Here is a 13,500-nt window from a genome sequence, read left to right as displayed (position 1 = left end):
GTTTGATTTTGCTCGTCCGCATCAAGAAGCCTACATCTTCTCCCCATGTGCCCCACAGCCCAAGAAGGTGGCAGTTCAAGGGACCATGGACCACTTGCAGCATCTGGGGGCTATAGTTCCTGTTCCTTCAGAGGAACAGAGAACAGGAAGGTATTCCATTTATTTTGAGGTACTGAAAAAGGAGGGAATCTTCAAACTGAATTTGGATTTAAAAAAGATAAATGCGGCCCTTGTGGTACTCCAGTTTTGGATGTAGACTTTGTGCTTGGTCATAGCAGCAATACACAAAAAAGAGTTTCTGGCGTCCTTAGATTTCAAGGAGGCGCATCTACATATAGCAATCAAAACAGAACATCAGCGGTTTCTCAGATTCATGGTTCTGGGGAAGTACCTTGTTTTGTGTCCTTCCTTTGGGTTGGGGAGTGCTCCTCGTACTTTCACCAAGGTAATAGTGGTTGGGGCAGCAGTGCTCAGAGGAGGAGAACTGGTGAAACTTGTCTCATAATTGTTATCTTTTGGGACTTTTGGTACCCAAAGTCTGGGACTAATTACAGGTCCTAGGTTCTAGGGCATCCACACTTGAATTGGTTCCTTGGGCATTTGCTTATATGCAAACTCTTCAGAGGGCTCCTCTCTCCTATTAGAATCTTTTGTCTGAGGAGTTTCATTTTCCTCCTCCGCTTAGGGGTTTGCCAAGTCTAGTCTTTCGTGATGGCTTGGTCGGGCCAATCTGAGTCAAGGAGTGCAGCTGTAAGTCCCGAATTGGGTGTTAGTGACCACGGATGCCAGTCTCAGTGGTTGGGGAACAGTGTGCCAAGGTCAGTTAGCTCAAGACCAATGGTCAAAAGAGACGGCCTCATGGTTTATCAATCTGTTAGAGATGCGGGTGGTATGTTTCACGTTGCTTGCCTTTCTGCCATGGTTACAAGATCAGCCAGTATGGGTGCAACAAGGGTGGCTTATATCAACAGGCCGAGTCGGACGGTGGCTCAGGAATTGGTTCACTGGGCGGAACAGAGTCTATCTCTCCTGGCGGCATCTCACATTGCCAGGGCAGATTTTCTCAGTTGAAGGTGGCTAGACCCTGGAGAGTGGGAGCTATCTGAAGATGCAGTGTATCTCATTTGGATCAGAAGATGAATGCCAAGGCAGCACATTTTTTTACAGTCACGGACAAGAACACGAGGCAGAAAGCATCAATGCTCTAGTGCTACCGTGGCCTCCGGGAATTCTGTGCACAAGGTGCTTTGGATAGAGCAATATCCAGAGTAGTGGCTCCAGAGTGGCCACATTGTCCTTTGTTCATGGATCTGGTCAACATGACAGTGAATGGGCCTCTAAGTGAGGCTTCTTCACCAAGGTTGAATATTTTTGGATCAGATGGCTCACTTCTGTCTCATGGCCTGGCGTTTGAGAGGAAAAGTCTGATATGGATGCGTTATTCTGAGGAAGTTATCTACACCTTACTACAGGATCAAAGACCATCCACATCTTTGGCCTGCGTGTTTTTTTCAAGTCCTGATGTACTGAGCTTTGTTGCTGCCTGTGCAAACAATTACTGTGCAGCCCCCCGACACACATACATACACACTTCATTCAGTCTCTGTCCCAGGCCCATCAAAGCCCAGCTCCCTCCAGCAATCTATATTTTTAAAAACTGACACCCATCCACTTCTCTACAGAACCCATGGTCAAGGGAGGGGTATTACATACCCTAGGCAAATCTTACAGCCTTGCGTGCGCACACACACACACACACCCCACACTCACACACCCTCTATAGTCACACAATTTAATTATGCACATGTAACAAATTTTACATGAAAAAGAACATTCAAAAGTACAGTCTTCTGAGGCAAAATATCACAACATATATATTATATTTACATGCACTGCTGTGGTGCCAACGAGAAAACTCTGCAAAAAAGACACTTGGCACTCCTATGGAATTTATAATGGCAGCTCAGAAAGCCATGAATAAACATAATTACCTTTACAATACAATAATCCTAACTGCCAGCACTCAAACAGTAACAATTTTATCTATGAAAAGGCAACACTGCAAATATTACACCAAGCACTAGAACACAGATACACCTCCTATTGAGAAAACAGAACAAACCAGGCTGCTATAGATCCTCGTACAGAAACTTCATGCCAGCAAAATAGCTCTCCTCGGTCACATATGCAGAATACTGACGGACCCTGTCCAAATATAGAATAAAGAGTCCAGAAATTATAACTAGAAATGTGCTGAGAAGAAATGAACTGGAGCCCACAACAAGCCAGCCTTTTTATATGCAGAGCAACAAAGGAAAAACAGAAAAATTACCTTTCTTCATAAAACATTAAATAAAATCAAGAAATATAAAACATAATAGTAAAATCATATTCATAAAAAGAATAAAAATTTCATACCAGTTAATGAATAGAATATCCAAAACTTCCTAAACACCAATACAATATTTAAAAAAAATCCAATAATTAAAAAGTGTTCTAATATTTCCCAAAATAACAAAATTACACCCCATAATTAAAACTAACAAAGATTTTAAAATCTCCTGCTCCCCCATACCTGGGATCTTTTGATTTCCAGTCATGCTGAGCTTTTTGTGGATTCGGGGAGATGGGGCCACACACTCTCTTTTTTTTGTACCTTTTTTGTCTGGCGCTGGCAGTCCTCGGGTGATCTGTGTAGGCTACTGACCCAGAGGACGTGAAGGAGTTCCATGTCGTTTCACCGATCAATCGGCATCTATGGAGTTCAGGAGGGGGAGGGGGAGAACTCATGCTATCCACACTGAAAGGAACTAGTCTGCATGGGCAGGAGCCCTGGATGACGTAGCCTCCTTCCTGCTTGCCGGTGATGGCAGTGCAGCCTCCCTGGGAGAGAGAGCGTGAGCAGGAGCCTGGACAAGCACCTTGCTGCCATAACTTCGGTGCCATGCCAAGTTACGGTTGCCCATGAACATCTGTGACTAGTGCACTGTTGATCCGAAGCATCGATGTCAGGACCATGCCGGGGACCAGGATTCCACTGAGCACCATGTTCACTCTTTGGATGCCTTTTGAGGTGCCGGGACGCCCACAATACTGTAAGGGCCTTCTGTGCTGAAGACATCAGTGGACGTGGCGAGTCTGGATCAGTCCAGAACCCGCCTGATTTATGGAAGTGGAGCGTTGTCTGCTCAGCTGTTGTGTTTTTGAAATAGCTGAAGTTTTATCTACAAGTTTTTAGACAAGCTTTTTTTTCCAGTTTTTTGAGTGCACATTTTGTTAGATTTAGCTTGGATACAGGTCAATACTGAGGAACTGCAGGTGGACCAGGGTATGTGAAGCAGTGTCAGTTTTACTTTCTCTGTCATAAGAACATAAGAAATTGCCATGCTGGGTCAGATCAAGGGTCCATCAAGCCCAGCATCCTGTTTCCAACAGAGGTCAATCCAGGCCACAAGAGCCTGGCAATTACCCAAACACTAAGAAGAACCCATGCTACTGATGCAATTAATAGCAGTGGCTATTCCCTAAGTAAACTTGATTAATAGCCATTAATGGACTTCTCCTCCAAGAACTGATCCAAACCTTTTTTGAACCCAGCTACACTAACTGCACTAACCACATCCTCTGGCAACAAATTCCAGAGCTTTATTGTGCGTTGAGTGAAAAAGAATTTTCTCCGATTAGTCTTAAATGTGCTACTTGCTAACTTCATGGAATGTCCCCTGGTCCTTCTATTATTCAAAAGTGTAAATAACCGTCTCTGTCTGCTGGCACGGATGAATAAACCCAGGAGTCTGAACTGATCCATGGTACTAGAGGAATGAAAATTAGCAGGTAAGAACCAGTTTTCCTTTCTCCTTCAGGGTGACCTTATTCCTCCATTGCAGTACAGGGGATGCCAGAGTAGAGGTGGGACTGAGCTGAAGGTCTTCTCTATTTGCCTCTCTGGTTTCCCAGTCTAGTCTCCAGAGATTGGATTCATTCTCTGAGAGCTAAAAGTGCTCTGCTGCCACCAGCAGGCAGGATAAACCCCCATCTTGCTGCTGGACCGAGACTCTGTATCTTGATTTTCCCTTAAATTATCTGGTATGTTTTTACTTAGTCATTTTGCCAATGACCTGCAACTGAGTTATAGTTTCTTTAAATTGTAATCTGTTAATTTGCAGTTATTTTTGTGAAACTATTGACTCCTATTATGCATGATTTTTTTCACCAGCCCCTAATTGGCCAGTTGTGTGATTACAGTGGCTTGCAAAAGTCTTCAACCTCTTAAAAAGTCAGCAGATTTGTATAGATTACAAATGATACACAGATTGTTCCAGGCAGCGTGTTTAGTGCAAACCAGTATGCTCTTAAAGTAAATTTTCTAAGTCACAATTCCTTATTTATCTGCGTATTTTGTAAAATAAAATTAAAAACTGAAAAATGCTGCTTGCATAAGTATTCATCCCCTTCAGACTAGCATGTGATGCAACTACCTTTGCTGCAGTAACAGCTTTGTCAGTTGGGGTAAGTTTCTATCAGCTTTGCACACTGTTTGGGAGTGATTTTTGCCCAATCTTCCTGGCAGATTTGCTCCAGGTTGTTCAGGTTGGTTGGATGATGCTTATGGACTGCAATTTTCAGACAGTGCCACAGATTCTCGATTGGCTTGAAATCTGGAATTTGACTTGGCCATGGCAGAACATTCACCCACTCCTGTGTTGCTTTGGCCTTGTGGTCACGGTCCTGCTGAAAGCTGAACTTTCTCCCACGCTTGTTTTTTAGCAGACTGAAGCAGGTTGCCTTGCAGTATCTCCCTGTAGGTTGCCCCATCCATCTGTCCTTTCATTTTAACAAGATGCCCAGCTCTCGCTGAGGAAAAGCATCCCCGCATCATGATGCTGCCACCCCCATGCTTTACTGTTGGGATGGGCAGTGTTAGGTTTGCACCACACACAGCGTTTTGAATGTTGCCAAAAAGCTTCATTTTTCTCATCTGACCACAAAACCTTATCCCACATTTTAACTGGGTCAGACGTGCTTTGATGTAGTTTTTCTTCAGTAATGGTTTCTTTCTAGCCCCAACCCCCCTCCCCAATGCAGGCCAGTTGTGTGCAGAGCTGGGGCACCTCCACTCCCGTCTCAGCCACTGAACTCTGCAGCTCCTTCCAAGTGATTGTTGGCCTCTGAGGCTTCCCTCACAAGTCATGGTCCTGCTCTGATGCTGAGTGTTGTTGAGGGATGGCCTTGTCTAGGCAGTGTCTGGGTGGTAGGATGCATCTTCCATTCCCTCACAATGGATCCAACAGTGCTCGCTCGGATATCCAAGCACTTGGATGATATTTTCCTATCTTGTGCATGTCTGTAACTTTATCTTTAATTTCCTTAGAATGCTCTTTGGTCTTCATTGTCACAGCTTTCCTTCAGTTTCACAGTCTGACCAGTGGTACTGGAATTAGGGGGCCTTTTAGCCAGAAAAGCTCATCTTTTTTAATGATTCACAGGTAGAGGCCAATTATAAGCCAGTTGTTAGGGCAATATGTTTCATCTGTGTAAACCTGGAGTTTTTACAAAAATGCAGAGAAATGAATTTTGACTTTGAAAATGTACTTTTCGAAAAAAGTACATTTGACTTTGAAAATGTACTTTGAAAATGTACTTTCCGGACCCTTACTGATTCTCCTACACTAAATACAACAAGACTGATCATCTTCCGTTAAACTAATATAGTCATTAACAACCTCCGCAAAGTTCTACCTCTTGTTAAACTTCTATCTTCCTCTTCTTTTACTCCCAGTTAGAATCATCCCTGTTGTATTGTAACTTCTTCTTCTGAGCACTTGTTATAATTTGTTATAATTTATTATAAGTTCTAATGTATACATTCAAGTTATAGTTTTGTATTGCTCACCCCTTGTTTTATGTAAACCGACATGATACGAACTCCGTGAATGCTGGTATAGAAAAATCACAAATAAATAAATAAATACTTTTAAGAGCATATTGTTTGCACTAAATATATACTGTCTGGAACAATCTGTGTAAGTGTCATTTGTAATCCACACAAATATGACTTTTTAGGGGTCGAATGTGTGTGTGAGAGTGTGTGTGAGAGTGTGTGTGAGAGTGTGTGTCTGGAATGGGTGGGAATTGGGGAGTGGCCTTCGAGGAACAGGGCCTGGGAAAAACCCACAACCTACCAAACAAGTTTATATTTTACATCTTCAAGCAATCGCTAACAACCAACAGAGTTCATCTTACGCCTTAACCACAGTCATCTCAGGAAAAAAAAATACCCTTAAGTGTAAAGAAATCCAAGTACTTACCCAGTACAAAGTCCTGGTCTCACTAAGCTGCAATTCCCTCCGGCCTAAGATCTCTCCAACCCCTGCCTTCCTATTTATTGATATTTCAAAACATTGAATTTGGAAAAACAATTTAAAAAATGTGAAAACCTGAGCAGAGCTGAGCCGGGTGCCAGAGAGGCAGTGCAGTGATTTTATCTATTTCATAGAGGCACAGTTTAGAACCCTATCTTTTCTGTGCATGAATTGTTAACAGAATGGAATAAGGTTTGGGATAGGTTTTGGCATTCTAATTTTCTAACTTTGTGCCCATACAGAATTTTGGCTTGGATTATGATGGATTTCAGCACATGGTTGGAGACTGTCCCCCTGATTTTCTTCAGCTTAACTTCAATTGCTGCAATGTAAGTGTCACAATCTGTCTATTGTGTACATACACTGAACATCTCATAAGCCTGGGTATACTGTGTGCACTGTACGTCTCGCAGAGGTCTGGGTGTATTGTATGTATGCACTGCACGGTCTCGCAGAGGCCTGGGTATATTGTGTGTGCGCACTGTACGTCTCGCAGAGGCCTGGATGTATTGTGTGTGCGCACTGTACGTCTCGCAGAGGCCTGGATGTATTGTGTGTGCGCACTGTACGTCTCGCAGAGGCCTGGGTGTATTGTATGTATGCACTGCACGGTCTCGCAGAGGCCTGGGTATATTGTGTGTGTGCACTGTACGTCTCGCGGAGGCCTGGGTGTATTGTGTGTGTGTGCGCACTGTACGTCTCGCGGAGGCCTGGGTGTATTGTGTGTGTGTGTGCGTACTGTATGTCTCGCGGAGGCCTGGGTGTATTGTGTGTGTGTGTGCGTACTGTACGTCTCGCGGAGGCCTGGGTGTATTGTGTGTGCGCACTGTACGTCTCGCAGAGGCCTGGGTGTATTGTGTGTGCGCACTGTACGTCTCGCGGAGGCCTGGGTGTATTGTGTGTGTGTGTGCGTACTGTACGTCTCGCGGAGGCCTGGGTGTATTGTGTGTGTGTGTGCGCACTGTACGTCTCGCGGAGGCCTGGGTGTATTATGTGTGCGCGCTGGTACAGTACTCTTAAAGATGTTTGGCTGTACTGTGTGAACTGTACATCTCACAGAGACTTTCTAGGTCTATGCCTAAAGTGGCAAATTTCCTGCTGCCCTGCAGACTGCCAGTCCTACTACCAGACCTCTGAGAACTTCCTTCCTGTTGCTGTCTACTTACCCCTCAGAGGCTCCAGCTCCACTTAGCAGTGATTATGGGGAATAAGTTGCACTCAAAGGACTAGCCCTTCTGGGCTTTCAGAGGAGGTGTCTGAGTCACCACATACATTACAATCTGAGGATGGCAGCATGTTACTGAGGTGGGGGCCGTAGCAGGAGAGAAGGTTGCAAAGGGTGGAGGTGGCACAGGCATTGATATTGCCTAGGAGTAGCCTCAACAAAAGATCAGTCACTACATACCACATAGGCGTGTATGTGTGTGTGTGTGTGTGCATAGTACATATCATGCAAGCCTGGATATTTATTATGTGTGTGTGTGTGTGTGTGCATAGTACATATCATGCAAGCCTGGATATTTATTATGTGTGTGTGTGTGTGTGTGTGTGTGTGTGTGCATAGTACATATCATGCAAGCCTTGATATTTATTATGTGTATGTGTGTGTGTGTGTGTGCATAGTACATATCATGCAAGCCTGGATATTTATTATGTGTGTGTGTGTGTGTGTGTGTGTGTGTGCAGGCCTAGTTTGCTGTGCATACCCAGATCAGTTTAGACTCCTGGGTTTTGCATCCTTGGCAGCAGATGGAGATACAGGAAGTTTCACTGACACTACATAACTCAGTGTGCCACCTGCAGTCCCTCAGTATATCTCTGTCTCCAGTAGATGGTGTTAAAACCTGCAGTCTGAAGTATATAAAAAAAAAAAGAGAAGATAGATCTTAGTTCAGATCTCAGTTCCTCCCAAGGGGTTGTTAGATGAGCAGGGGGCTGGTGATCCTTGATGTTAGCTTGCTCCAAGATTCCGTGGGGGTGTATGTCTGGTATCCAGATCCTTCATCCCCCACGAGACAGCTTTGCTTCCGCTGGCAGATCTGCATTTCGGGTCCCGTCTGAGCAGGGAAGTATTGAATTTCTTTTCTGGGGCCAATTACAGCAGTGGATGCAGTTTTAAAGTTTATTTACAAAAAAAAAAAGCAAGCAAGAACAAACGGGAGGCAGTGGAATCATTGTGCTGGTCTCTTGGGGACCCTGATCGTTGATGAAGTACTGGTCACCTGAGGATTTCCTGAGTTTCAGATAAACTGTGTTGCAATAGAGGTGCACTGCTTAGGCCCCATGGCAATAGCACAAGGAAGAGCATGCCGTTCGTGAGCATACTCGTGGTCACACATAAATGCATCCCTGGTAGGGAAGGCATTTTGGGGGAGCCCATCGCTAGACCGATGGCTAGATTCACCTCACAGGTGACCTGGTATAGCACTTAGGCTTTCCTCATCAGCACAGGAGCAGTGGCCATTTTTTATTGCATAGCAGTGTCTGCAGCATCTTCAGGAAAGGCAGGGGAATCCCATCCTTAACTATTGCCGACGTTCCCCTGTCCCACGGAGATGCAGAGAGGCACTTGCACCAAGGAGTCATCTCTGGTTCTGGTAGAGGTCTTCTGCCAGTTTTAATTTGCTTATGCGCAAAGCTTGTTTAGCAGAACAGGCAGCGGGAGATGCTGACTCTCGGCCCCAGTCTTCAGGTATTCTTGACCAGTCAAGAGACCTGAGCTACTGTTTTCAGGCCTTTGGCGATTTTCGGTGCTGGATGTTGAACGGATATGGGCCTAAACATGCTTGAAGGTGCAGGAAGGCTTTGCTTAGCAGCGTGGTAGACCGCTGTGGCAATTCTTTTCCCACGTGCTTAGGCATATGCACGCATTCTCGCTGCATGGCGATTGCATGTGTGAGGACCTTTGCACATAAGGCTATGGCCCAGATTTGAGCGTGTACGTCTACGACCTAGACTTGAGCACGTATTTGCGCAAATACTTGAACATGTGGAAGTTGGAGCCCCGACATTCAAGCAATAATGTTTAGCAAAGTATGCGATGGCTTCCCAGTAGCTGCCCTACAAATTTCATGCAGAGATGCCTGTTGGGACTCATCCCAGGAGGTGGCCTGAGAACACATTGAGTGCTCGCCTAATCCCCCCTTCCCCACCCCCCCCCCCCCCCCCCCGACATCTAACGCCCATACAGAAGAATCCCGGTTGGCCATGAGCACACCAGAGCATCTAGCCCTACTGAACTGGACTCCCTTCTGCGACTAAAAAATCTTGCCGTCTTTGCATTGGCCCACGTGGAACACCCCATCTGGCACAAATGTGATTCCAGGCTTCTGGGGACAGTTCCCACTCCCTTGGGTCTAGACATTGCCTGCTGAGGAAATCCACCTGCACGTTGTCCACTTCCCTGACGTGTGAGGCCACAATCCCCTCAAGATGGCGCTCCGCCCACACAAATAATAGCTGCGTCTCTTGGGCCATGGTGTGACTCTTCGTCCCTCCATAGCAGTTGACATATGCCACCGTTGTCAAATTGTCTGAAAACACTCGAACCATTTTCCCCTCGACCAAAGCCAGGAACACCTCCAGGGCTCTGCGCACTGCCCTTGTCTCCAGGTGATTGATCGACCAGGATGTCTCCTCCACTGACCAAAGACCCTGGGCAGAGCGACCCAGGCACACCACCCCCGGAGCCTTTGAGACTGGCATCTGTCTACCACCGAGTCCGGGGCCTCCAAGTCCACTCCCTTTTCCAGGTTGGTCCTCGACAGCCACCACGAAAGACTGGACCTGGATTCTCGAAGAAGAGTTAACAGCAGATGATACTCCTCCATCAACTGATTCCAAGTGGACAAAAGTGCCTTTTGCAATGGATACATATGAGCAAAGGCCCACGGAACCAAATCCGACGTCGAGGCCATGGAACCCAGCACCTGCAAGTAGTCTCAGACCTTCGGCACTGATAGATGCAGCAGATGCGTCACTTTCGCCTGCATCTTTGACAACCTGTCCGCTGTCAGGAACACTCTACCTTTCTGGGTATCGGGCTCCTAGATACTCCGACTGACGGAACCAAGTGAGTCTTTACTACACTGATCACCCAACCCAGAAAATTCAGGGTATCCATCACTATTTGCGTGGACCGACTGCACTCCTCCGCCGTCTTTGCCCGAATCAGCCAATCGTCCAGATATGAATGTACCAAGATCCCTCTCGTCTCAAGGCTGCTGCTACTACCACCATCGCCTTCATGAAGGTTTGGGGATCCGTTGCCAACTCGAAAGGAAGGGCTCAAAATTGGAAGTGTTACCTCAGCACCATAAACTGCAGAAACATCCGATGTTCCTTTCGAATAGGAATTTGAAAATAAGCCTCTGTCAGGTCCAAAGATGCCAGGAACTCTCCTCTGCAGACCACTGCTGACACAGTACGCAATGTCTCCATGTTAAACCGTGGAACCTGCAAGGCTGCATTTACCTTTTGCAAGTTCAGAGTGGGTCGAAAGTGCCCTCCTTCTTGGGAACCATGAAATAAATGGAGTGCCTCCCCCCGACCTTGCTCGTCTGGAGGGATGGGAACTGTTGAGTCCAATTTTAGCAACCTCTGCAGAGTCCCCTCCACTGCTCCTTGTTTGTTTTTGTGATGAGCAGTGGGACTTCATAAAGGTCTCCCTGACCAGACACAAAACTTCTAAAGCGTAACCTTCTCTTACCACCTCTAGAACCCACCGATCTGAGGTGATCTTGGCTCACTCCTCGTAAAAGCGGGACAACCTGCCCCCTATTGCTTTCACCGAGGAGTGGGCGATTCTGGCTTCATTGCGAGGAAGTTCCTGCTCTGGTCCCTGCCCCGTCTCTGAAGGCCCTGTGGGAACTCCGAAAGGACTGACACCCTGACAACTGTTTCGGCCCCGAACCAGAGGCTCCTTTGCTGAAACGAAACCTTTGCGAATCCCGAAAACTGGACAGGGATGGAAAGACCTTCTTATTGCTCTTCTTATCCTCCGGTAAAAGGTTCCCTTTGGATTCCCCCAAAGACTTCATCAGCTGATCCAGATCCTCGCCAACAGAAGCCTTCCTTTTAAAAGGCAGATTACACAGCTGGGACTTGGACCACAGATCCGCTGATCAATTGCACAACCACAAAAGCCTGCATGCCGCCACCACTGTGACCATGCTCCTGGAGGACATACGCACCAAATCGTACCGCATATCTGCCACATAGGCCACTCCCACCTCCAACCGCGTGGAGCGCCCTTGTAGAAGCCTGCCCTTATGCCTTCTGAACCCAGCACAAACAGGCATGCTGCATCAGGCTGTCACACACTGAGACAGGCAAACACCTCAAACATGCGCTTCAGCTGAATCTCTAGCTTGCGGTCCTGAACATCCTTCAGAGAGGCCTAACCTGCCACCAGAATCATAGTCTTCCTGGTGAGACTGCCACATCCGCCTTAGGAATCTTTAGGCGATCCAGGATAGAGCTTTGCCATAGCTCTACCGACCTTCAAGCCTGCTTCTGGGAAATCCCACTCCCAGCTGATCAGCTTCTGAATCTTCTTAAGCAACAGGAAAGCATTGGGGGGACCACGCAGCCCATCCAGGACTGGATTCACTCCCTTGTTGTCGGACTCTTCCTGAGTCATCTTAATCCCCAACTCTTCCAACATCTGAGGGATGAGAGGGCATAGCTCCTCCTTTTTAAACAGACTGACAACCCTAGGATCATCCCCTTCTGTCTCAGGACCCTTATCTTTGGCGATGCCAATTCCAACTGATACTATACCAATTCAGGCGTACCACAAGGTTCATCGTTATCTGCCATCCTTTTTAACATTTATCTTCTCCCTCTTTGTCATCTTCTCTCTGGTCTTGATTTGAATTTCAAAATTCACGCAGACGATATACAATTTATTATTCCATTCTCAGATTCATGGTCTAAAACTCTGTCACTTCTGCATTTGTACTTAACCAAATTTTTATTGTTATCACATAATTGACTTATGTGTATGGTGCATAAAGTCTTGAATTGTATTCTTTGTTCAACGGGTAACCAGTGTAGTTCTATTAAGGTTTCGGTGATATGGTCTCTTTTTTGCTTTTTCCAGTTAAAATTCTTGCTGCTGTGTTTGAAGTATCTGTAGTGGTCTTATTGTGGTGTATGGTAGGCCCAGTAGTAGGGCGTTACAGTAGTCGGTACTGGCAAAGATTAAGGCTTGTAATACTGAGCAGAAGTTGGTGGGCGTTAGTAGTGGTTTAAGTCTTCTCAGAGTCATAAGTTTGGCATAACCTTCTCTTACTTTTTGAGATACATGGTGTTTCATACTTAATGCTTCTCACCCACTCACCACTGAACCTACTCAAGAGAAAAATGTTGCTTCTGTCATCAGCCGCTTCTCTCTCCCCACCGCTTCTCATTCACTTTTAGCCTGGGGTCCAAAGGAAAATGTTGCTGCTGACCCTGGCCAAAGGAGATCTTTGGTGAAGGAGCTGTTGGAAAGGAGGGATCAGATGCAAGAAAGGTTTAAAGGTCAGATCAGTGGGAGGGATTGGCTCTGGAAGGTGAGGGGAGGAATGACAAGATACTGGGGGATGCAAGAGAGGAGCTGTGGGTGAGAGGGTATCAATTGGGGGGTTAAGTCTGAAGAGTTGGAGGGGCAAAGGAATGAGGTGAGAGGGAGGGGATGAAAGAGGAACAATTGGGGGTTACACAAATGACTTGGAGGTCAGAGGTTCAGCTAGGAGGATGTGAAAAGGGCTGGAGAGGGTGAGAGAGACAGGATGAGCTGGAAGATGTAAGAGGTGAGAGGATGTCCTCTGGAGGGGAATGGAGGTTAAGAGAAAGCATCGACTGGAGAGGGTGGAGAATCAGTTGGAATGAGGGGATGGTGATTGTTGTAGGTGAACCTCACCCCCACTCTTCTGGTTTGGTCATCCTCTGGGGTCACGTGAATTTAAGTGGTAAAATGGGGTCACACTAGCTAAAGGTTTGGGAAGCTCTGGACTAAAGAGTTGCTGAGGTTAGAGAAAGCATGCCAAGCAGTGGCTAGAGATATGACTGAAGCAAACTGGTAAACAATTTGATTCACCAGTGCACTATGAACTCCTTGCTATACCACAGATTCTTTTGGTTTTTTTATTTG

At 46.2% G+C, this 13,500-nt stretch overlaps 1 protein-coding gene across 4 annotated transcripts in view; it reads left to right on the top strand.

The window, feature by feature from the left end:
* LOC115100034 (dual specificity testis-specific protein kinase 2-like) overlaps positions 1-13,500 on the top strand; it is a 122,455-nt gene that overhangs the window by 90,849 nt on the left and 18,106 nt on the right. For all 4 annotated transcript variants that reach the window (XM_029618172.1, XM_029618171.1, XM_029618174.1 and 1 more), the window contains one exon: positions 6,605-6,691. In XM_029618172.1, coding sequence (XP_029474032.1) covers positions 6,605-6,691 — 87 coding nt within the window. The remainder of the gene's footprint in view (positions 1-6,604; positions 6,692-13,500) is intronic.

The sequence above is a fragment of the Rhinatrema bivittatum genome, chromosome 10, assembly GCF_901001135.1.
Source record: "Rhinatrema bivittatum chromosome 10, aRhiBiv1.1, whole genome shotgun sequence".
NCBI lineage: Eukaryota > Metazoa > Chordata > Amphibia > Gymnophiona > Rhinatrematidae > Rhinatrema > Rhinatrema bivittatum.
Note: the sequence above shows the minus strand (reverse complement) of the source record. Positions and strands in the feature narration are given on the sequence as shown.